The sequence below is a fragment of the Bison bison genome, unplaced genomic scaffold (assembly GCF_000754665.1).
Source record: "Bison bison bison isolate TAMUID 2011002044 unplaced genomic scaffold, Bison_UMD1.0 scf7180017864452, whole genome shotgun sequence".
Classification (NCBI taxonomy): domain Eukaryota; kingdom Metazoa; phylum Chordata; class Mammalia; order Artiodactyla; family Bovidae; genus Bison; species Bison bison.
The window spans coordinates 10990524-11013088 of NW_011495014.1; the positions used below are offsets into that span (position 1 = coordinate 10990524).

The window sequence follows — 22565 nt, forward strand, 5'->3', positions numbered from 1 at the left end:
ATGTATAATTTTTTTTTAAATTAAAATTGAATAAAAATTAAAAAAAAAAAAAAAGTTCATTTTTGGGGGTTTGTTTTTTGTTTGATTCCACATGTGAGATCATATAGTATTTGTCTTTGACTTATTTCCCTTGGCATAATACCCTTAAGATCTATACATGTTGTTGGAAGTTGTAGGATTTCTTCTTTTTACCACTGAATAATATTCCCGTGTATATGTGTACCACATTTTCTTTCTCCATTCATCTGTCAGTGGACACTTGGGTTGTTTCCATGTCTCGGCTATTATAAATAATGCTGCAGTGAAGTTGCGAGTGCAGATATCTTTCAAGATATTGATTTCATTCCCATTGGATAAATACACAGAAGTGGAATTGCTGGATTGTATGATAGTTCTGTTTTTAATTTTTTGAGGATCCTCCATACTGTTTTCCACCATGGCTGCACCAATTTACAGTCCCACCAACAGTGCAAAAGGGTTTCCTTTTCTTCACATCCTCACCAACACTCATTATTTCTTATCTTTTTGATGAAAGCCATTCTTGTTCATTTACCAAAGAAATATTCATTGAGCATCTACTTTGGAGGAGGCACTGTCCCAGCAGTGGGTTAGAAAGTAAATAAGGCCAAATATCTGCTCTCATGGAGTTTAAAGTCTAGGGAGAAACACTGTTAAGAAAATAAATCAACTGACCAATAATAAAATATTTTCCAGTTTTATTGAGAAACAATTGACGTACCTCACTTATAAGTTTAAGATGTACAGCATGATGGTTTGATTTATATTTATTGGAAGTGATTACCACAGTAGGTTTAGTTGACATCATATAGATATATAGATATATAGATATGATATAGATCATATAGATCATATAGATATGAGAAAAACAAAATCCTCCTTTTGTTGAGAACTCTTAGGGTAACAAGATAATTTTTTATAGTGTAAGTGGAATGAAAGTAAAGCAAGATAGTTAAAGAGTGTCTGGATGGTATCTATTTTGAGACACATTCATAGAGGCACACAAGAGCTGGGGTTGACAAATGGTAGAGAGGATGTTAGGAAGGACAACCCTGAAGGACCTTGAAGGGCAGATGAGCAGGAGTGAGGGTTTCCCAGGCAAAGAGCTGGGACAGAGATAAACATGGATGTGTAGCAGTGGGGCAGAGAGGAAGAGGCAGAGGAACAGGAAGGCCTGGGCTCTTTGCTTTGGGGAGTAATAGGAAATAAGGTGATATACATGGGGTCAAGTCCACATATGCCTTAAAAGATTGAGTCTTTCTTTGAACAAGGTAATGTCCAAATTGCCATAGAAACTGCTTGAAATGGTGGCAAATGCAAAGCCACCATTATTAGAATCATGTGAAGGGGAGCAAAAATATGTGAAAATTAACCCAAAATACAAATATCTACTGAATTGGTTGAATGAAAATGGCACTGAAGTCAGGAAAGTCAGCTAGAAAACAATAGTAGCAATTGAAGAATATACTGGACATTTATATAGAAGTTATGCTTTCTTATCTCATTTATTCACCCCTTCGCACGTATTTATTGAGCATCTATTAGGTGTCAGGTGGTGTGTAAGGCACTGGAAATACAGTGATGAGCCAATCAGATGTGGTCCCTTTCTTCATGGAGATCATAGTCTAGTGGGGAAGCGGACCATGGTCATGTAATCAAAGCTGAATGTCTGATTTTAAACTATGACAAGTATGTTGAAAAATAAGCAAGTTATGGGAGCATGCAACTAGGATGGGTGGGTAAAACTCCCCTGACAGACACTGATGCTGAACTTTGGGGCTAAGTATTGAATAGGAAAAGATGTGGAGGATGCAAAGAGAAGGGGAGGATACAAGTGAAAGAAATGGCATGTTCAGCATCCACGTAGATGGAGGAAATGTGGCTTGTTTAGGGATCTGGATGATGACCAGGGCTCCTGGAGCAGAGAGGGTGAGTCAGTTACTGTAATGGGTTTAGGAGTTGGGGCTGCAGATATAGGCAGGGCCAAACTCTGGAGGCTTTGTAGTCCATTGTTGGGAGCTTAGACTTCACCCTAAGAGTGATGGAAATCTTTAAAAGTGTAGGAAGTGAGATGGGGATGTGGGCAGAAAGTGAAACCAGTGTGGATGCAGGATGTATTCCAATAGCGCTAGGATGGAAGGCCTGAAGATAGAATCGAATGTAGGTCCAAATGATAGTCAGATGCAGTCTGCAGGACTTGGTAATGGATTATATGTGGAGTGTCAGGGACAGGCAGTGTCAGGATGATTCTTGAGAATCTGGCTTGTGCAAACTGATGATATTTGCACAGCAATCCTGTAAGGTATGTGCCGTTTTTATCCCATTTTACATTATTCTGAAGTTAGAGGTGGTTAAACAATGTGCCCAGGGAGTGCCATTAATAAGTCACAGGGATAGAACTAAATCTCTGGTTTCTGATTTCAAAACCTGGGTTCTCTCATTATGCTTCTCGGTTGACCACAGAAAGGATGAGGACTGTGGCTTAATGATGGCAGCACAGTAGCTTTGGTCTTTATAGCACATAGTCATAGAATCTCAGCACTGGAAGAGATTATAGAGAATTTACTGCTGTGTTTTTCAAGCTTCTTTCACTGTGACCTACATGAGAAATGTATTTTACATCACAAATGAATATATATATATATACACACACACACAGAGAATGGAAATAATAATTTCCTGAAACAGCATTACTGTAATGACATGAGATGCACTCTTATATTTTCTTCCATAAAAATATGCTAGTTCCCATCCATAAAATTTATTTCATTATCCACTAATGAGTTGTAACCCTTTGTCTGAAAAACTGATTTAGTGCTCTTCATTTTTTGAAGAGGATTTGAGGCCCAGAAATGGGAAATGGTTTCCCTAGATCTCATAGTCAGCAGGCAAGAGATTTCCTGACTGATAACCCCATTTTCTGAGTCTATTATGCAATTTGGCTTTGTCAGCTTTGTAAATATGGTACAATGATGGGTTTGTAAGTTTTGTCCCTTGGGAAAAAATATCTGTTGACAGTTTTTCACTTATTAGCATTTAGTTTGTTTCTTTCTCTGCAAGTCTTATTTTACACTAAGGTTAAGACCCTCTAGGACCCGTTTAAATGAAACTTTGCAAGATTTTATTTGAAAAGAAAAGGACACGAAACAGTCAGATAATAGTGCATAATCATTGAGATTCTCAAAAAGACGAGTAAAAATTCACAGAAAATGGAAAGCAGTTATCAAAGAGAGGTGATCAAAAAATGCACTTATGAAGTCATCCAAGAAACCAAGGGACAATTGTGAAACCAAGAGGAAAAACCAAATCTTTCCACTAAGCAAAAATGCCACGGAGATAACAGGAAGTTTTAATAATGTATGCAAAAGCACAGGTACTGTATTTCATGAAGGTGAAAGTGAAGTCACTCAGTCGTGTCCGACTCTTTGCTACCCCGTGGACTGTAGCCCACCAGGCTCCTCCGTCCATGAGATTCTCCAGACAAGAATACTGGAGTGTTGCCATTTCCTTCTCCATGTTCATGAGAGGAGTTTAAACATAAATGGAACATATAAGATAAAAAAAAAGCTTAGGTAATATTGAAAAATGGTGGGACATTTGGAAAGAATTTAATGAAACTATCAGACTGTTGAAGATTCAATAAAATGAAAATTTGAAGTTTACTCAGCTGTAGAAGCTTATAGGAGCATTTAAGGAGAAGATAGAAAAAGATTTGCTTGACACTTTTTGCACATATCCTCTAACATTGCTAGAAATATAATTCATTATTGAAAATCCTGACAAGGTTTTCTGGATATTTTCCTTGTTTGACAAGCAGAAGTGGCGCTTGGGAATCCTGGAAACACTTATGTTGGGGAAAGCAGGGATTGAGCATCACAGGGTGGAAGAGTCAGAAAATTAACGTGTCTGGAGAGGGTACCTTTCTTTCCAAAGACCTATCCACTGGGGGAGAAAGGGAAATATTGTCCATCTAACTGCCAGGCATAGCCCCAGAGTCTTATCTGTGCATTTACCAGTAAATATTTCTTAAACCTTTAAAGTGCTAGATACCATGCAAGACAAATCTGGTCCCTGCCCTTAAGAAGTTTGTAGCCAAGTCTGAGATATGGGCAAGTCCAAGTGGTTCAATGCTGATGTGTGCTGTAATACAAGAGAGGGACAAGATGCTAGGGATGTTGGGAAGAGACACCTGATCTGGACATGGTAAGTTAAGGAAGACTTCTTGGAGCAAATGATGTCTAAGTTTAGGCTTGAGTAGGATAAAGAAAAGTTAGCCAGATGAAGCATGAAGAAGAGAGAGCTTTCTTGTTTCAAGGATTACTTGACACTGTGATTAATGTGTTTACAAAGCATAGGCCCAGCACACAGTAAGCCCTCATATATGGCAGTTTTTAATATTTTATCGTAAGTAATAGACACCGCTCAATAGTACTTTTCCCACATATAAAACAATACACATGATACAATGTTTCTGCAAATAATGGCTGATAGAATTCACAATTAATGTTTAATTGTCTATTATTATTTAACAGGCTCATAAAATGCTGATGTTTGTTCCTCATTCCAATTCATTTTGAATTGCATTCAGTTTTCATTCTGAAAACTACAGAGCATATTGTGGTCTCTCTGTATAAGGAAAATAGAAAATAGAATCGGAATATTAGGACTTAAAGAAACTATAGAAGTCACCTGATCCAGTCGTCCCCTTTAACATGGGAGAAAACTAGGCTAGCCCTTTGCTCAAAGTAACAATGTTGTCAGTTAGTGGCAGCAAGAAGACAAAAAGGCTGGTATTCTGACTAGCACCTTAATCCTCATTTCCTTTATATGGCTTTGCCAACTTCAGAGTTATTTTCAATGCTCTCAACTTTGATGTAAAATTGTGTTAATATTGTTACCTTGATATTAATTTCCATTATTGCCTTTGAAGTTTACATGGGCTTCATTTTGTGTTTTCCTAGTACTTGATTCATTCTGAAAATATGCATGTTAATTAATTTCCCTTGAACTATTTAACTTTTACGTCAAGAGCAAAGGACATATGTAATACTACTAACCATTTTCATTTTAAATCCTTAATTTATTATTGGCAAAAGATTAATATATTTTAAACTTCATTTGTTCTCTGTTAGGTTAAGGTTTCATTCAAAGACTGTACCTTTGGCAGGAATATTAAACAAAGAATTAAGTAAAGAACTGGAAAAACTTCTGTAGTTAATAATCTAAATAATACTTTACTTATAATGTGCTCCTGACTACCACTGTGGTAATGTTCTTTCCTGGTTGTTATTGCTACACAGTTATGTTCGCATGCTCCATTTAAAGCTATATAATTACCAAACCTTTTAAAATAAAAACCACTAAAATGTTTTCTGGGGTATTCTTCCTTTTGCTCATGGTTTGCTCTTCGGTACTTCAGCTTATTGTGCTTATATTGATTCCTCTGCCCACCTGTCAGCTTTCTTGTTCTTGGACTTGAAAATACCATAATCGGTTGTCATTCTCTCCTCATGGAAAATCCTTTGGCTGCCTCTGTGGGGATCCACTGGGCACAGGTTTTTTCAATGGCACCCTTTTCCCAGCGGAGTCTTCACTCTATCTGTTGTGTATTCCAAAAAGCCCCATTACCTTACCTCCTGGATACTAACTGTTGAAGAGCCTGTTTCTCATTGTCACGATCTCACAACTCCAGCTACTTAGGAGGATATAATGCTAGCTTCAACAATGTTCTCTTCTTCAATTTTCACCTTTTTTTTGTGTGTGGGGGGGAGAGGGGATATAGGTATAATTACAGATGATATTGTGAGTTATTGATTGCAGGTAAACTTCTAACAGTCCCTGTCCACTCTCATGATTCTAATATGAAGTAGAAGCTATTTAGTTTCAAAAGGCTGATGCTGACTTGCTCCAGAGTTTTTGTTCCAGCAATTCATATATGTGTACAATCTACAACCCATTGGCTTTTGATTGCTCAACTTGCATTTGTTTTATGATTTACAGTGTATGCCCCATTTTAAAAACTACTGCAATCTTTTCTGGAGAACAGGAAAAACATTGTTTAGACTTGCAAATGACAAGAAGGGTAAACTGGGAGATTAACTGGGGTACCTGAATTTTATTGGTCTGGTTTTTCTCTTGCTATACTTACCTTTGGAAACAGAAATCTTGTCCAGTTGTAGGTATTTGCTTATATTTGGCTTCATAAATCATACAACAGTACATGTGCAAAGTCATTCAATGATAATTCCCATAAATTAGTCTTAAGTCAAAAGTGAATAAAATAGTTTCAAAACACAAACTTTTTTCTATTGAAATTTATAGGAATAGTCCCAGGATTCAGAAAGGCTGAATGTGTACTAATTTTCTTTACATTAGTTCACTGCTTCTCAGGTCTCATTGTCTGAGAACCTTGAGACTACAGTGTTTTATTATACAAATCTCTTTGGACATACATTATATTTTGTGTTTTTTTAAATAAAAATTTTAATACAGAAAAATATACACATATATCTAAAAGTCTGTCATTATTCAACTTCAGCAATTATCAACTTACTAGTCAAATTTTTTTCATCTATACCCTTATCTAGTCTCTCATGCCTATGCAAATACCCATATATCATATCATTTCATCTATATTTTAGTATTTATCTCTAAAATTAAAAAGAATAAACCATTTATAAAGCCTTTATAGAAGCATAACCATACTATGATCACACCTAAAAACTTGAACAGTGTTTCCATAATAGCATCTACTTACTAATCAATATTGAAATATATCTGTTTTTTTTTTTATATTAGGTGTATTCAAATCAGAAACTAAAATGGCTGTTTGTTTCCTCTTTGATGTTAAGATTACTCACTGTTTTCAGCTACTGTCAGCCTAATCCATCCATTACTATAACATTTCCTATCAGCTCAGATCAATTTCAGTAGCAAATGATTATCATGAATGAGAACCCATTATTTCGTTACTCATTGCAATAGGGTATATTCTAATGCTATCATTTCTTTTTTATTTATTTGGTTCCATTTAAAAATGTTATTTGGGTAATTTAAATAGGTATTACTTGAGCATCTATCATGTGCTAGCACTCTGCTAGATAGTATAAGGAGAAAACAAAATACCTATATATCATGGCCTCTGCTCGAAAAGGAAATAGAAATATTATGCTCAAAATAATTAGAGAACAGTTATGAGTGTGGGTTGGAGAATGTTTAATGGCAGCTATGGGACATGTGCTGGGCCAAGAAGCATTTTATGAAATAGGGAGAAACTGAGGGCATTTCAGGTAGGGGAATAGTTTGGGTCACACCATGAGGCAAAGAACAAAGATGGTGGTATAAAGAAAGGAATGGGAAAAAACCTACCTAGAGACTCCACATTAACAAGGTTAAAGTGGGGCATTAGTTGGAGGTGAAGACAAGCACATTAGATAACAAACAGAGAGGGTGAGGTTGAGAAAGGACAGCAATAGAGTTAGGAGTATAAGGTAGACACAGGAAGCAGGAAGAAGAGAAGAGAGCAGTATCAACTGGTGGAGAAGCAGGGGAGAACAGCGTTATAGCCAAGGAATGAAAGAGTTTTAAACATGAAGAGGTGGTTGACAGAGTTAAATACCACTGTAAGGTTAAAGAAAGGGGGACCAATTCAGGAGGGAGACCCCTGGCAATATTTGACAGGACACTTGATTTTGATATAGCATATTACAGACAGAGGGTAGATAAAGGAAGGAATGATTTGGAAGTAATAGGTTAGGACAGAGGGCATAGATGATCTTATTCTAGGAATAGGGTTCAAAAGAAGAAGGTAAATATGGCCAAGATTATCAGCAGTTGGGGAAACCTAAGTGTTTGAAGACCAAAAGTCTGAATTTCCTTGATATTCCTTCTATTTTGATAAATAGAGCAAAATATATTTTTAGAAAGCAAACTTTGAATAATGAAAGTGCAAAAAGAGCTTAACTAGTTATTTTCATTCACTATATTTTATGATATTTTATTTACTCAATTTTCATTTCATATATTACCACAGTGAATCATGCTTATATCAAATATATGACAATGGTATATTAAACTGAGAATGCTAGTTTCTTCCGTTTCAAAAAAAAAAAGATTTTCTGCATCTGTCTCCATCTCCTTCCTCTCTGCTTTGTTAGCTATATGTGTACATGGAATGTGTGTTTGCTTTTATTTTGTTAGTTTTATTGGTTTACTGCTCACAAAGATAAGATATGTTTATCATAAAAAAATTTTTTTAATTCCATGAAATGCTTCTATTCAGAGATAAACAATATTATTATTTTGGTAAACCTCCTTCCAAATCTCTTTCTATGCGTAGATAGATAGATGATATTTTATTTTAATGAGATCATACCGTGAGTGTGGTTTTGCACCTGCTTTTTTACATCTAGTAATATGTTGTAGATATTTTCTGTGTTGATGAATATGGAAATATAGAAACTTTTTCAATGGCAGTCATTACATGATGATGCCATAATTAATTTAAGCCATGTCTTGTTGCCAGACACTTAGACTCTCCATTTGTTCTGTTTAAGCAGCACTGCAATGAACATTCCTATTGGTAATTTGTGCACATGTCCTGTTGATTGTCTTCTTGGAATAACTTCTTCAAAGTGGGGTTATGGGTGAAAGGCTATGTATATTTCATATTGCGATATATATTTACATATTACCCAGTGTTCTCTAGAAGTTCTGTACCAATTATATTTCTACCAATAACACCTATTAGTACCCAGGAAGTTCTTTTAAATGTCTTAATATTTTTCATCTTCATTCAGGCTCATTTTCTTCACTTATAAAAATCAGGATGAAACATATCAGTGATTCTTAAAAGTTTTAGGATATTAAGACCATTTGAAAACTGTTGACTAGAAAGTAGAAATATTGTTCCAGGAAAACACATCTGCAAAAACACAAAACTTTGACATAATATTTGTGAGAATTCACAGATCTTTTGAAGTCAAATCACAGACTCTTTAGAATTTCATTCCATGAATCCAAGTGAACAATCTCTGAATCAGGTGATTTTTACAGTTGCTTTCTACACCTTACACATACATCACACACTCATGTGCATGCAGAATTTTAATGTGTCCTTGGAAAATCTTTAATATCTTCTTGATACAAACCCTAGTCTCCTTGTGATCTGTGAAATCACTTGAGTGTATTTATTTATTGGATGAATTTCTATTTATTTCAGGTTCTTCAGTGGCGAGCCCACCAGGAAGAGATAACAAGACTGGAAATGGAAATCTCTGCCAGAAGAAGAGAAAAGGAAGAGGAGAAAGAGAAACTGTGGAAGAAGAAGGAATTGTTACAAAGAGAAGAGAAGAAAAAAGAGGTATTTATACTGTTGCTGCAAATGTGTGAATGAATATTTAATTGCTTGATTGAGATTTGATTGACCTTGGTCTTTGGCATAGAATCCTCATAGGCAGTTCTTAGAAAGATTCATAAGGTTCTAGGGGAGTCTTGTTTGAATGTATTTGCACTTCAGAGATTTATGTACATGGAGGAAAACCCACTTTATTGACTTCATAAGCACAAGTACTTGTGATTAGAAGAGATACTATAGATAAAGAAAAGACAAGGTTTGTGGTTGTTGTTAAAGTATGTTCTAAGTAGGGACATGGCAAAGCCAGAGGTACTGGAATAGCATTTTGGTTGACTACAGTACAGCAGAAGACTGTGAAAAGATGTATTTATTGGAAAATACAGTATATTGGGGTCAGTACAATTCATAGAATACCAAAAGTCCCTTTAAAGAATTTACTTCTTGTTTTATTATGTGTTAGATTGTTTGGTTTTTCATACTGATACAAATTCATCATCCTATTTTTGAATGAACATTGGTTTCCCAATCCTCAAAATATTGATTAAAATACTTATTTTTTAAAAGGTATTTTTTATTTTTATTATTTTTGGCTGTACCATCTAGCTTGTTGGATCTTAGTTCTCTGACCAGGGATCAAATCCATGTCCTATGGAGAGGAAGTGTGGAATCCTAACCACTGGACCTCCAGAGAATTCCCCAAAATACTTATTAATAGCTTTAAAATAATTATTTTGACAGCCTGTGGAAGATAAAACATATTTCAGAGGGGATTTAAAAAAAATATAGGGTATATATTTAGATATTTTATTTGCCCATATCACAAAAGTGATAGAATTTATAGTAAAGAATACTTTTCTTTAAGGTTTTATGACTTCTGTGGAAATAATTCACAAAAAGCAATTTATGATCAATTCTACAAGATAAAAAAAGGAATTTCCGTTAATCTGTATTGACTTGATCCGGACAATATGTGAAATGTTTTCTTTTAGAGTTGCTTAAAGTGCCAAGAATGACTAATTCATAGTCCTTGATGAATAAATTTTGCTTTATGAACACAGTTGCTATACTTTAAGCTATATGGTCCATTGAAATCATATGAAACTCTTGTCCAAAAGTTTTTCCTTTAAAATTCAACCTGAAGAAAAAAATAACACTGTGGTTTTTTAGCTAAAAGTCAGATTTTCTACATTTTTATAGTTCAGTTATCATTATTCTTGCTTGGTTTGTGCTCTTATGTCAGCAAATTGTTGTAGAGTCAGTATGTGTGAAAAACAACGTGTATAGGAATTATATAATTTTTGAGAAAATGAGCTGTGAAGAAGATGTAATTTACAGTTTGATTTCTAAGAGAGTACATTAAGTGGTTTCATCAAGTCCCCATCAAAAGAGATACTCATAAATATCAACTATGTTTCAGATAATGTAGGGCTTCCCTGGTGTTTCAGATGATAAAAGAACTTGCCTGAATGCAGAAGACCTGGGTTCGATTCATGGGTTGGGAAGACGTCCTGGAGTAGGAAATGGCAACACACTCCACTATTCATCCCTGGAGAATTCCATGGACAGAGGAGCCTGGTGAACTACAGTCCATGAGGTCGCAGAGAGTCAGACATGACTGAGCGACTAAAAACAAAAACAAACAGATGTGACCTATACACATTTCTGGATAAAACTTATCAATTCCAGCATTTGCTGTTATGAAACTATAGTATTGGAAAAGTATATTCTTAGAGATTTGTCATCTACCTTCATAAAACTTCCTTTCTATAAATTAGTATGACCATGAAAGGATGTATTTTTAAACATTAGCTTGCATGTAGTGTCATTTTAAGTGCCATACACAGACACAGCTGAAATGCCAGGCTGGATGAATCACAAGCTGGAATCGAGATTTCTGTGGGAATATCAGCACATATATGCAGATGATACCACTCTAATGGCAGAAAGCCAAGAGAAACTAAAGAGCCTCTTGATGAGGGTGAAAAATGACAGAAAAAAACTGGCTTAAAACTCAATATTCAAAAAATGAATATCATGGCATCTAGTCCCATCTTTTCATGGAAAATAGATGTGGAAAAAATGGGAACAGTAACAGATTTTATTCTCCTGGACTCCAAAATCACTGTAGACAGTTACTGCAGCCATGAAATTAAAAAAACTCTTGGTCCTTGGAAGAAAAGCTATGACAAACCTAGACAGCATATTAAAAAGCAGAGACATCACTTTGCCAACAAAAGTCTATCTAGTCAAAGCTTTGGTTTTTCCAGTAGTCATGCATGGATGTGAGAGTTGGACCATAAAGAAGGCTGAGCACTGAAAAATTGATGCTTTTGAACTGTGGTACTGGAGAAGACTGTTGAGTGTCCCTTGGACAGCAAGGAGATCAAATCAGTCAATACTAAAGGAAATCAACCCTGAACACTCTTTAGAAGTATTGATGCTGAAGCTGAAGCTCTGATACTTTGGCCACCTGATACGAAGAGCTGAATCACTAGAATAGATCCTGATGCTGGGAAAGATTAAAGGCAGGATGAGAAGGGACGACAGAGGATAAGATGAGATGGACATGAGTTTGACCAAGCTCCAGGAGATGGTGATGGACAGGGAAGCCTGACATACTGCAGTCCATTGGGTCTCAAAGAGTCAGACATGACTGAGTGACTGAACTGATCTGGACTGAACTTGGCCTAACACCAAAACAGCAGCAACCACAACAAAGAAAATAGTAATGGAATGAATAATCGAGCTCTAAGTCAAATTCATGGTCAATCTCTTGCAAATGTATGCGACCAAGGTATCTATTTTATTTTTTTTCTTTTAAAAATTACTTCTTAACATTTAGAAAAAAATTGAAGTACAGAGCTTGATGAAATTAAAACAGTACTCATCACCTAACATTGAAACTGTTAAAATTTTTCATTGTTTCATATTTAATTTTATAAATAAAGTTGAAGTCTTCTTTTGAGGACTTTACTCAGTACCATTTTTCTTCTTACCACCCCAGAAGAGTCTTGATCATGAATGTTATTTCTATCTTTCAGACCATCTATTGCTTTTAATACATTTTAATTCTTTTACTTTTTTCGTAAATATTTTCACACTGTATCATTCTGCAGCATGTGCTTTTTCATTTAACCATGAATTTTGAGATACAGCCATGTTAGTAGAGGCAGCTAGTTTACTCTTTTAATGGCTATATTATGTTTCACTGTAGAACTAGGTTACCATTTATCCATTCTTTGAGCAGTAGGATGTAAGTTTCTTAAGTTTTGTTCTTGAAACTGTACTGCAGCAGCCACCTGTATATAATGACAGGGGCATGTATGCACAGCTTTCTCTAGGGTATACCTGGGGTGGGAATCACTGTGTTGCAGGATTTGCATGTTTTCAACTTTATAAGACTTTTTTTTACTTCATAAAATATTTAAACTATTCTTTTTGATATTTGCCAATCTGATAAATCCCTTTCATGGACCACAGCCTTGTCATGGCAAAGAGGCTTACATAATTCAGTGAAGCTATGAAACACATCGGCAGGGCCATCTAAGATGGGTAACTGAAGAATTCTGACAAAATGTGGTCCATTGAAGGAGGAAATGGCAATCCACTCCAGTATTCTTGCCATGAGAGCCCCATGAACAGTATGAAAAAGGCAAAAAGATATGACACCAGAAGATAAGCCCTGCAGGTCAGAATCTGTCCAATATGCTACTGGGGAAGAACAGATGGCAACTACTAATAGCTCCAGAAAAACGAGGTGGCTGGGCCAAAGCAGAAACAATGCTTAGTTGTGGATGTGTCTGGTGAAAGTAAAGTCCGATGCCATATAGAACAATATTGCATAGGAACCTGGAATGCTAGGTCCATGAAGCAAGATAAATTGGACGTGATCAAGCAGGAGTTGGCAAGTTTGAACATTGACATCTGAGGAATCAGTGAACAAAAGTGGACTGGAACAGGCAGATTTAATTGAGGTGACCATTATATCTACTAATGTGGGCAAGAATCCCTTAAAAGAAATGGAGTGGCCCTCATAGTCAACAAAAGAGTCTGAAATGCACTACTTGGGTGCAACTGCAAAAATAACAGAATGATCTCAATTAGTTTCCAAGGCAAACTGTTCAATATCACAGTAATCCAAGTCTATGTCCCGACCACTGATGCTGAAGATACTGATGCTGACTGGTTTTGTGAAGACCTACAAATAACACCAAAAAAAAGATGTATCTTTGATCATAGGGTATTGGAATGCAGAAGCAGGAGATCAAGAGATACCTGTTTGGAGTAACAGGCAAGTTTGACCTTAGAATACAAAATAAAGCAGAGCTTAGGCTAACAGAGTTTGTCAAGAGAACACAAGGGTCTTAGCAAACACGCTTTTCCAACAACCTAAGAGATGACTCTACAAATGAACATCATCAGATAGTCAAAACCGAAATCAGACTATGTTCTTTGCAGCTAAAGATGGAGAAACTCTATACAGTCAGTAAAAATAAGACCTGAAGCAGACTGTCACTCAGATCATAAGTTCCTTATTGCAAAATTCAGGCTTAAATGGAAGAAATTAGGGAAAAACATTAAGCCATTCAGATATGATCTATATCAAATCCCTTATTGCCGGGGACCAGCCCCGGCTGATCCAGGGTATTCGAAGGAGAGACGGCGTAGGCGAAGATCAGGCGACAATTGCTTAATTAAATGTTAATTAAGGATATAAAGAGTAATAGAATGAGGATAGCTCAGTGAGGAAATTTAGTGGAGAAAAGCGGTTGAAATAAGGATAGCTCAGTGAGGAAATTCAGTGTAGAAAAGAGGCTGAATAATTCAGCCAGAAGGTAAGAGAAAGAACGACAAGGTGAGACCAAGTTTTGGTGAACAAGGCCCGCACTTTATTTTCCAAAGTAGTTTTTATACCTTAAGTTATGCATAGAGGATAATGGGGGAAGGCGTAGAGTCAGGCAGCAAACCAGGCTTTCTTCCTGCAAACTTATCATATGCAAAAGCTTAGGTGATTTGCATCATCTTCTGGCCCGGAGGCCTGTTAACATTTTAAGACCCTTTCTTCAGAAAACTTATTTTTCTCTAAAGGTGATTGGTCAGGAGCCACCCTCCAAAAGCATTAGATAAAGTTGCATTCCTACAGAGCAAAGGTGTGGTGGGCTACAACAAGAAAAAGAATTAACTCAAGGGTCCCAGGTTACAAACATTAAAGCTACTACTTACACCAATTATATTAATCAACACACTGCCAGGGACACAGCAGGTAAGGGATATGGAAACTTAGCAGCAAACATTGGCCCAACAAGTGAAAATCCCTTCACCAATACAATTTCTAATCAATCTTTTAACTACTCAAAAGAATCTGTGTTTAGACAGTTTAGAACATCTCCTGCCTCTCACAGTTGGGAGGCTCTGAACAATCACATGTGGCCGGAAAAACCTATTCAGGCAGGCTAGACAATTTCCAAAGGAGTTTGTAGGTTAAACACTGTCACACCCAGGAATTATTAACTGGAGCTGTAAGCTAACTCTTTTTTCAGAGAGAGGTAGTGGGGGACAGCCCCCCGTAAAGTCAGAGGTGTAGGTGAAAGCACAAAGCAGAAAGTAGGCAGACTCTGGTTTTGGGGGTAGATTGCTCGAGAATTTCCAGGGAGACTCCTGAGGCTTGATCCCGCCTTTGCGTATGCCAAGCCTCCTTCCTCATGACCTTTGCCAGAGGCGGAGCTCGCTCCCCGAACCTTATGATTATACAGTGGAGGTGATAAATAGATTCAAGGAATTAGATTTGGTAGACAGAATGTCTGAAAAACTATGAAAGACAGTTAGAACATTGTACAGGCGGTGGTGACCAAAACCATCCCAAGAAAAAAGAAATGCAAGAAGGCAAAGTGATTGTCTGAGGAGGCTTTACAGATAGCTGAGGAAAGAAGAGAGCAAAAGATGAGGGAGAAAAGGAAAGATTATTCCCGACTGAATGCAGAGTTCCAGAATAGGGAGGAGAGATTAGAAGGCCTTCTTAAATGAACAATGCAAAGAACTTGAGGAAAACAATAGATTGGGGAGGACTAGAGATCTCTTCAAGAAAATTGGAGATATCAAGGGAACGTTTCATGCAAGGATAGGCACAATAAAGAACAGAAAGTGTAAGGACCTAACAGAAGCAGAAGAGATTAAGAGGAGGTGGCAAGAGTACACAGAAGAGCTATACAAAAAAGATCTTAATGACTTGGATAACCACAATGGTGTGGTCACTCAACTAGAGCTGGACATCCCAGAGTGAGGTCAAGTGGATCTTAGGAAGCATTACTACAAAGAGAGCTAGTAGAGGTGATAGAATTCCAGCTGAGCTATTTAAAATTCTAAGAGACAATGCTGTTAAAGTGCTGCACTCAACATGTCAACAAATTTGGAAAACTCAGCAGTGGCCACAGAAGACTGGAAAAAGTCAGTTTTCATTTCAATCTGAAAGAAGTTCAATGCCAAAGAATGTTCAAACTACCATACAATTGTGCTTATTTCACATGCTAGTAAGTTTATGCTTAAAATCTTTCAAGCTAGGCTTTAGCAGTACATGAATTGAGAACTTCCAGTACAAGCTACGGAGAAGGCAATGGCACCCCACTCCAGTACTTTTGCCTAGAAAATCCCATGGACAGAGGAGCCTGGTAGGCTGCAGTCCATGGGGTCGCTAGAGTTGGACACGACAGAGCGACTTCACTTTATTTTTTCACTTTCATGCATTGGAGAAGGAAATGGCAACCCACTCCAGTGTTCTTGCCTGTAGAATCCCAGGGACGGGGAACCCTGGTGGGCTACCGTCTATGGGGTCGCACAGAGTCAGACATGACTGAAGCGACTTAGCAGCAGCAGCAGCGGTACAAGCTATGTTTAGAAAAGGCAGAGGAACCAGAAATCAAATTGCCAACAATTGTAAATCATGGAAAAAGCAAGGGAGCTCCAGAAAATCACATCTACTTCTGCTTCATTGACTGTGCCAAAGCCTTTGACTGTGTGGAGCACAACAAACTGTGGACAGTTTTTAAAGAGATAGGAATACCAGACCACCTTACCTATCTCCTGAGAAACCTGTATGCGGGTTAAGAAGAAACAGAACTGGACATGAAAGAGCTGACTGGTTCAAAACTGGGAAAGGAGTACATCAAGGGGTATTCCTACTGTGAAGGACAGGGAAGCCTGGCATGCTGCAGTCTCTGGGGTTGCAAAGAGTCACACTGAACAACAGCAGAAGAATCTGACAAAAGGGAACAGTATGTCAGTGTTTTAAACTGGATTTCCTCTGATCACCTGTGAGATGGCAAATCTCATATTTTTATTGAGCAGTTTTCTTCCTCTGTGAATTGCTTATTCATGCTTCTTGTCCATTTGTCTATTTTTCCTTTATTTAATCTGTTGGTGATCTTTATAAATTCTTGATACTGTTTCTTTCTATCAGTTACATGAGTTGCAAATATTTTCTTTTGTTGGTCATTGGCTTATAAATTTGCCTCCATGTCTTTAGTTTCATGGAAAGTTAAAATGATCAAATAATCCAAGTTCTTAAACTTTTCCTTTGAGAATCATGCTTTCATGTATAAACTATGACCTGGTAGTCAGAACATCTCTGTGGAGAGCTTTGATATTTGCCTCTGCTAAGGGCAGGGCCCTGTGTATTTTACTGGCCCCACACCAGTTTGTGTACAGTATTAACTTTGAGACTTGGGACCCATGGTGTGAGCTGGGAGTGGGTGTTTATTTGGCACTCCTGTATGCACCCTGGGCTCTGCATTTGACCCTTTTCCTCCTCTGGTCCCAAGCAGAAAATTAGCTCCCTGTCACTCTCCTGGGGAGAGTTTATGGCATAGTTAGTTTGCACTGTATGTATGGACAAGTCCTACATGACTTCTTGGCTCTTCGTAGGTAGCTGGTTCCTAACCCATGTGCACAGGTCCCACACCTATTATTAAAAACAGAGCCATTAGTTTCTCAGATGTATCTCAGGTCCAGCTCTCCCCAGGAGTCACTTGGCTTTGGCTCCTTCTTACTGCTCTGACTTTGAGTTCCATCTTTATTTTCAGCACTGAGGTACTGACTGTGTGTGTGTGTGTGTGGTTGTGGTATAGTTTGTTCAAAATTTCTGTGTTTAAAGTGGTAAAGGAGATTTCTGTGTCAACTCAGACATACTGACCAAGCTTCTGCCTATCTTTATATATTCGAACCACAAATACAGATTTTCATTAACTATTTTTTTTAATGTTGGAGACAAATTTTAGCTCTTCAGTGTTTAATAGAATAGTGAAAGTTGCTCAGTAGTGTCCAACTCTTTGTGACCCAATGAACTATACAGTCCATGGAATTCTCCAGGCTAGAATACTGAAGTGGGTAGCCTTTCCCTTCTCCTGGAAGCTTGGCAGAAAACTCCCCATAGGCAACCTCCCCTTGACTTGAGACTGGCTGCTTTGTTACCTGGTGTTCTTTCTCTCCTCATCTACTGTTTCAATTCCTGACATACCTTCTTAAAAGACAGCAGCAACAGAAGTAGAGATACTAGTTCAGTTCAGTTTAGTCACTCAGTAATGTCCGACTCTTTGCAGCTGCATAGACTGCAGCATGCCAGGCTTCCCTGTCTATCACCAACTCCTGGAACTTGCTCAAACTCATGCCCATCTAGTTGGTGATGCCATCCAACCATCTCATCCTCTTTTGTCCCCTTCTCCTCCTGTCTTCAGTCTTTCCCAGCATCAGTGTCTTTTCCAATGAGTCAGTTCTTTGCAGCAAGTGGCCAAAGTATTGGAGCTTCAGCTTCAGCATCAGTCCTTCCAATGACTATTCAGGATTGATTTCCTTTAGGATGGACTGGTTGGATCTCCTTGCTGTCCAAGGGTCTCTCAAGAGTCTTCTCTGACACCACAGTTCAAAAGTGTCAGTTCTTCAGTGCTCAGCTCACATCCATACACGACTACTGGAAAAACCATAGCTTTGACTAGCTGGACCTTTGTCGGCAAAGTAATGTCTTTGCTTTTTAATATGCTGTCTTGGTTGGTCACAGCTTTTCTTCCAAGTTGTAAGCATCTTTTAATTTCATGGCTGCAGTCACCATCTGCCGTGATTTTGGAGCCCAAGAAAATAAAGTCTGTCACTGTTTCTATTGTTTCTCCATCTATTTGCCATGAAGTGATGGGACCAGATGCCATGATCTTCGTTTTTTGAATGTTGAGTTTTAAGCCAGCTTTTTCACTCTCTTTCACTTTCATCAAGAAATTCTTTAGTTCCTCTTTGTTTTCTGCTATAAGGATGGTGTCATCTGCATATCTGAGGTTATTGATATTTCTCCCAGAAATCTTGATTCCAGCTTGTGCTTCATCTAGTCTGGCATTTCTCATGATGTACTCTCTGCATACAAGTTAAATAAGCAGGGTGACAATATACACCCTTGATGTACTCCTTTCCTAATTTGGAACCAGTCTGTTGTCCTCTGTTCAGTTCCAACTGTTGCTTTTTAACCTGCATACAGATTTCTCAGGAGGCAGGTCAGGTAGTCTGGTATTCCCATCTCTTTAAGAATTTTCCAGTTTGTTTTGATCCACAGTCAAAGGCTTTAGTGTAGTCTATAAAGTAGAAGTAGATGTTTTTCTGGAGTTCTCTTGCTATTTCTATGATCCAGTGGATGGTTGGCAATTTGATCTCTGATTCTTCTGCCTTTTCTAAATCCAGGTTGAACATCTGGGATTTCTTGGTTCACATACTGTTGAAGCCTAGCTTGAAGAATTTTGACTGCTACTTTGCTAGCATATGAGATGAGTGTAATCGTGCAGTAGTTTGAACATTCTTTGTCATTGCCTTTCTTTGGGATTGAAATGAAAAAAGAGATACAATGCCATGTGTAAAACCTTATCTTAGAATTCCTGAACAAGCAATCACCTTTATACTAATTCTTCTTCCCAGTATTTGTCTGTTAGGAAATAATAGTGTATTTTTGCTAGAATAACATAATTTGTATCCAGTATTAAAATTTATCCTGGTAGGTGCCTAGCTCCTTGCAAATGTACATTTACTATTAGTAGATCACTTTTTTCCTTCTGTGCTTTAAAAATCTAGTTTAACATTATATTCATGGTTCTCATAGTTATATCTCAAGACCCAAGGACAATTTTGATGCAGAAGCTGTTAGGTGATAAAGATGCTTTTTTCAGAAGCATGTCTCCACTTTTGAAATTATCATGGCAAAATCAAGAGATGATGTCTTTCAATAAACCAGCCCTAGGAGCTATTGTAAAAATCAAGTTTATCATGTTAGATAAACCTCAAAATGCTTGACCTGTAGTATTGGTCCCAGAACCACCCTTTCACTGCATGTGACTGTTTGGATGGCTTGAATAACAAAAAAATTGCTCTGTATCACAGCATCTTTGGAGATCTTACTGCTGCATAATGCCTGGCATTCTATTGGATCCAAGGCAAGGATAGTTTTAACCTTGTGCCCAAAATGGAGATTTTTAAGCAAGGCTCACATAAAAAGGAAACACATTCTTTCTTTGATTTATTGTGTCACAGTTCTCTCCCTATTTTCACCAACTCTGAATCCAGCTTTGAAACCACTCATATCGCACAACTGAGTGGTGGGGGACATAGAAAAATCAGAATGACTCTACTGGCCATGTGACCTTTAGCCTTATCTCAGAGGTATTTCTGGGGGACCTCAAGGGACATCGCACCAGTAAATACCAGTAGACCCAGTCTTCAGTAGAACCTCAGCACTTGGGTGCTTCCCCTTGTCCTCAAGTGACCTGGAAAATACTCAGAATTATATTCATCTGAGAGATAACTGAGAAGAGAGGAAAAAGTCTAAAACAAGAATGGTAGGCTGTCTTAATCAGAATGGATGCTAGAGATCTGGAACAGTGCTGCTTCTCAGAAGATTTAAGAACCACAGGCTTAGGAGGGCATCCAGAGCACATTCAGATCAAAACCAGTCTCTCTTTGTGAGAATTTATGGTTTCTCATGAGAATATGTGCTCAGTTGCTTTTGTCATGTCTGACTCTTTGCAACCCTATCAACTGTAGTTTGTCAGGCTCCTCTGTCCATGGGATTCTCCAGGCAAGAATACTGGAGTGGTTTGCCACACCCTCCTCCAGGGGATCTTCCCAACCCAGGCATAAAACCCACGTCTCTAATGTCTCCTGCATTTTCAGGTGGGTTCTTTACCGCCAGCACCACATAGAAAGTCCTCCTTATGAGAGTAATTCATCATAAAATTATGAAATCTCTTCTGCAATGTTTCTTAATCTAATAATATACTGATCAAAAGAACCATGAGTAGAAAAACAGGTGGACATAGAAGAATAATAAAAAAGAATTCCTAGATTTTGAGCTCTGCTTCTTTGGGATTGTGGGGCTTAAAAGATTTATTGAATAGCCCCATGATAGGCAGGCTTCTAAGATGGACCCTGAGATTTCCTGCTCTTCTGTGATACATACCCTGTATCATACACCAGATATCTGTAAATGTCTAATTGGGTTATATTATATGGCATAAACAGCCTTGAGAAAGGGAGATAACTTGGGCGGGCTTGAAGTAGTCACATGAACCCTTTAAAAGCAAAGAGTTTTCTTTGGCTGGTCTAGCCATATAACTATAATGGACCGAATATTGCCAGAAAAAAAAAAAAGATTGGAAGCAAATTTTTCCTTAAAGCTTCCAGATGAGGGCTCAGTTTTGTCAACACTTTGATTTTAGCCTTGTGATGTCATGACGAAAGAGCCCAGCCATGTCTTGCTGAACCTCTGACTTATAGTACTCTGAGCTAATAAGTGAGTATTGTTTCAAGTAGTGAAATTTGTGGTAGCCTGTTGAACAGCAGTTTGAAAAATTAATACGGATTTTAGTATCTGGAAGTGAAATGCTACTGTAACAGATACATAAAAATATAGAAATCTTTTTGGAATTGGGAAGCAGGGAGAAATTGGAAGAATTTTGAGGAGCATGATAGAAAAAAGACTAGAATGCCTTGAACAGACTATTATTATTAATAGAAATATTGGTGTTTAAGATGTGGCTGGAGAGGATTCAAAGGAAGTGATGAACATGTTGTTGGAAATTGGAGAAAGGAGAATCACTGTTATGTTATGGCACTAAAACCTAGGGAGTTTTGTCCTGTAGTTAAATGGAAAAACTTACTAAACAATGAACTTCATATATAAATGAACTAAAATTTCCAAGATGTTGAACATACTACCTGTATTTTTTATTTTGCTTCTTATAGTAAAAGAGAGTGAGATAAATTGAGAGAGGAACTGTTAAACTAAAAAGAATGAGGACTCGACGCTTTGGGAAACTCCACCTATCCAAATGGAAAAAGATTGTAGACTTAAGAGGTTATTTCCAATAGCACAGAGAAAAAGCTGAAAGTGTTAATGTACAGTTGTTTTGTTAATAACTTTGGAAAGATCAAAAGGTCAGTGTATCCATTCATATAAATGACCCTTCCAAGAGATAAGGGGTGTTTCTCATAGGTACTCTCTAAGTAGAGAACCTCAGAGAAGTTTAAGGGCAATTTCTCTCAACCACATCAGTAGGAGGCCAAAAGAGAGAAGGGTTCATTTCAAAAAGACTTGTGTTTATTGGTATTTGTCTAATGGAGGGAATCCCATAAAATCCACAAAGTCCCACTGGGTTCTTGAAAAAATTTTATCAAAAATGCTATAAGATTAGACTGAAAGGGACAGAGAGAGAATGAATTGAAAGGAGGTTAATGAATCCCCCAAATTCCATTGGCAGGAAGCAGGCTGATAAAACTGCTCAGCCACCTGGCATTCCTAATAGTGCTACCATGGAATCAGACCACCCATCTAGGCTCAGGAAGAGCTCTGTTAACTCTGTTAACTCCCCACCACTTTGCACATAGAATAATTGTATCAGCTCTTAGTAAGATATATTGACAGTCTAACTGTTTGTGACCCCATGGACTGCAGCATGCCAGGCTTCCCAGTCCATCTCCAACTCCCAGAGCTTAGTCAAACTTATGTCCATTGAGTCGGTGATGCCATCAACCAGCTCATCCTCTCTCGTCCCCTTCTCCTTCTTTAAGCTAGCATCAGCTTTTCAACTGAGTCAGTTCTTTGCATCAGGTGGCCAAAATATTGGAGGTTCAGCTTCAGCATCAATCGTTCCAATGAATATTCAGTACTGGTATC

The 22565-nt window shown here is 37.6% G+C and overlaps 1 protein-coding gene across 1 annotated transcript in view; it reads left to right on the plus strand.

Moving 5' to 3' along the window:
- Positions 1–22565, plus strand: part of CCDC148 (coiled-coil domain containing 148) — a 212964-nt gene that overhangs the window by 99836 nt on the left and 90563 nt on the right. Inside the window, exon 11 of the mRNA XM_010859012.1 lies at positions 9239–9379. Within this exon, the coding sequence (XP_010857314.1) occupies positions 9239–9379 (141 nt within the window). The remainder of the gene's footprint in view (positions 1–9238; positions 9380–22565) is intronic.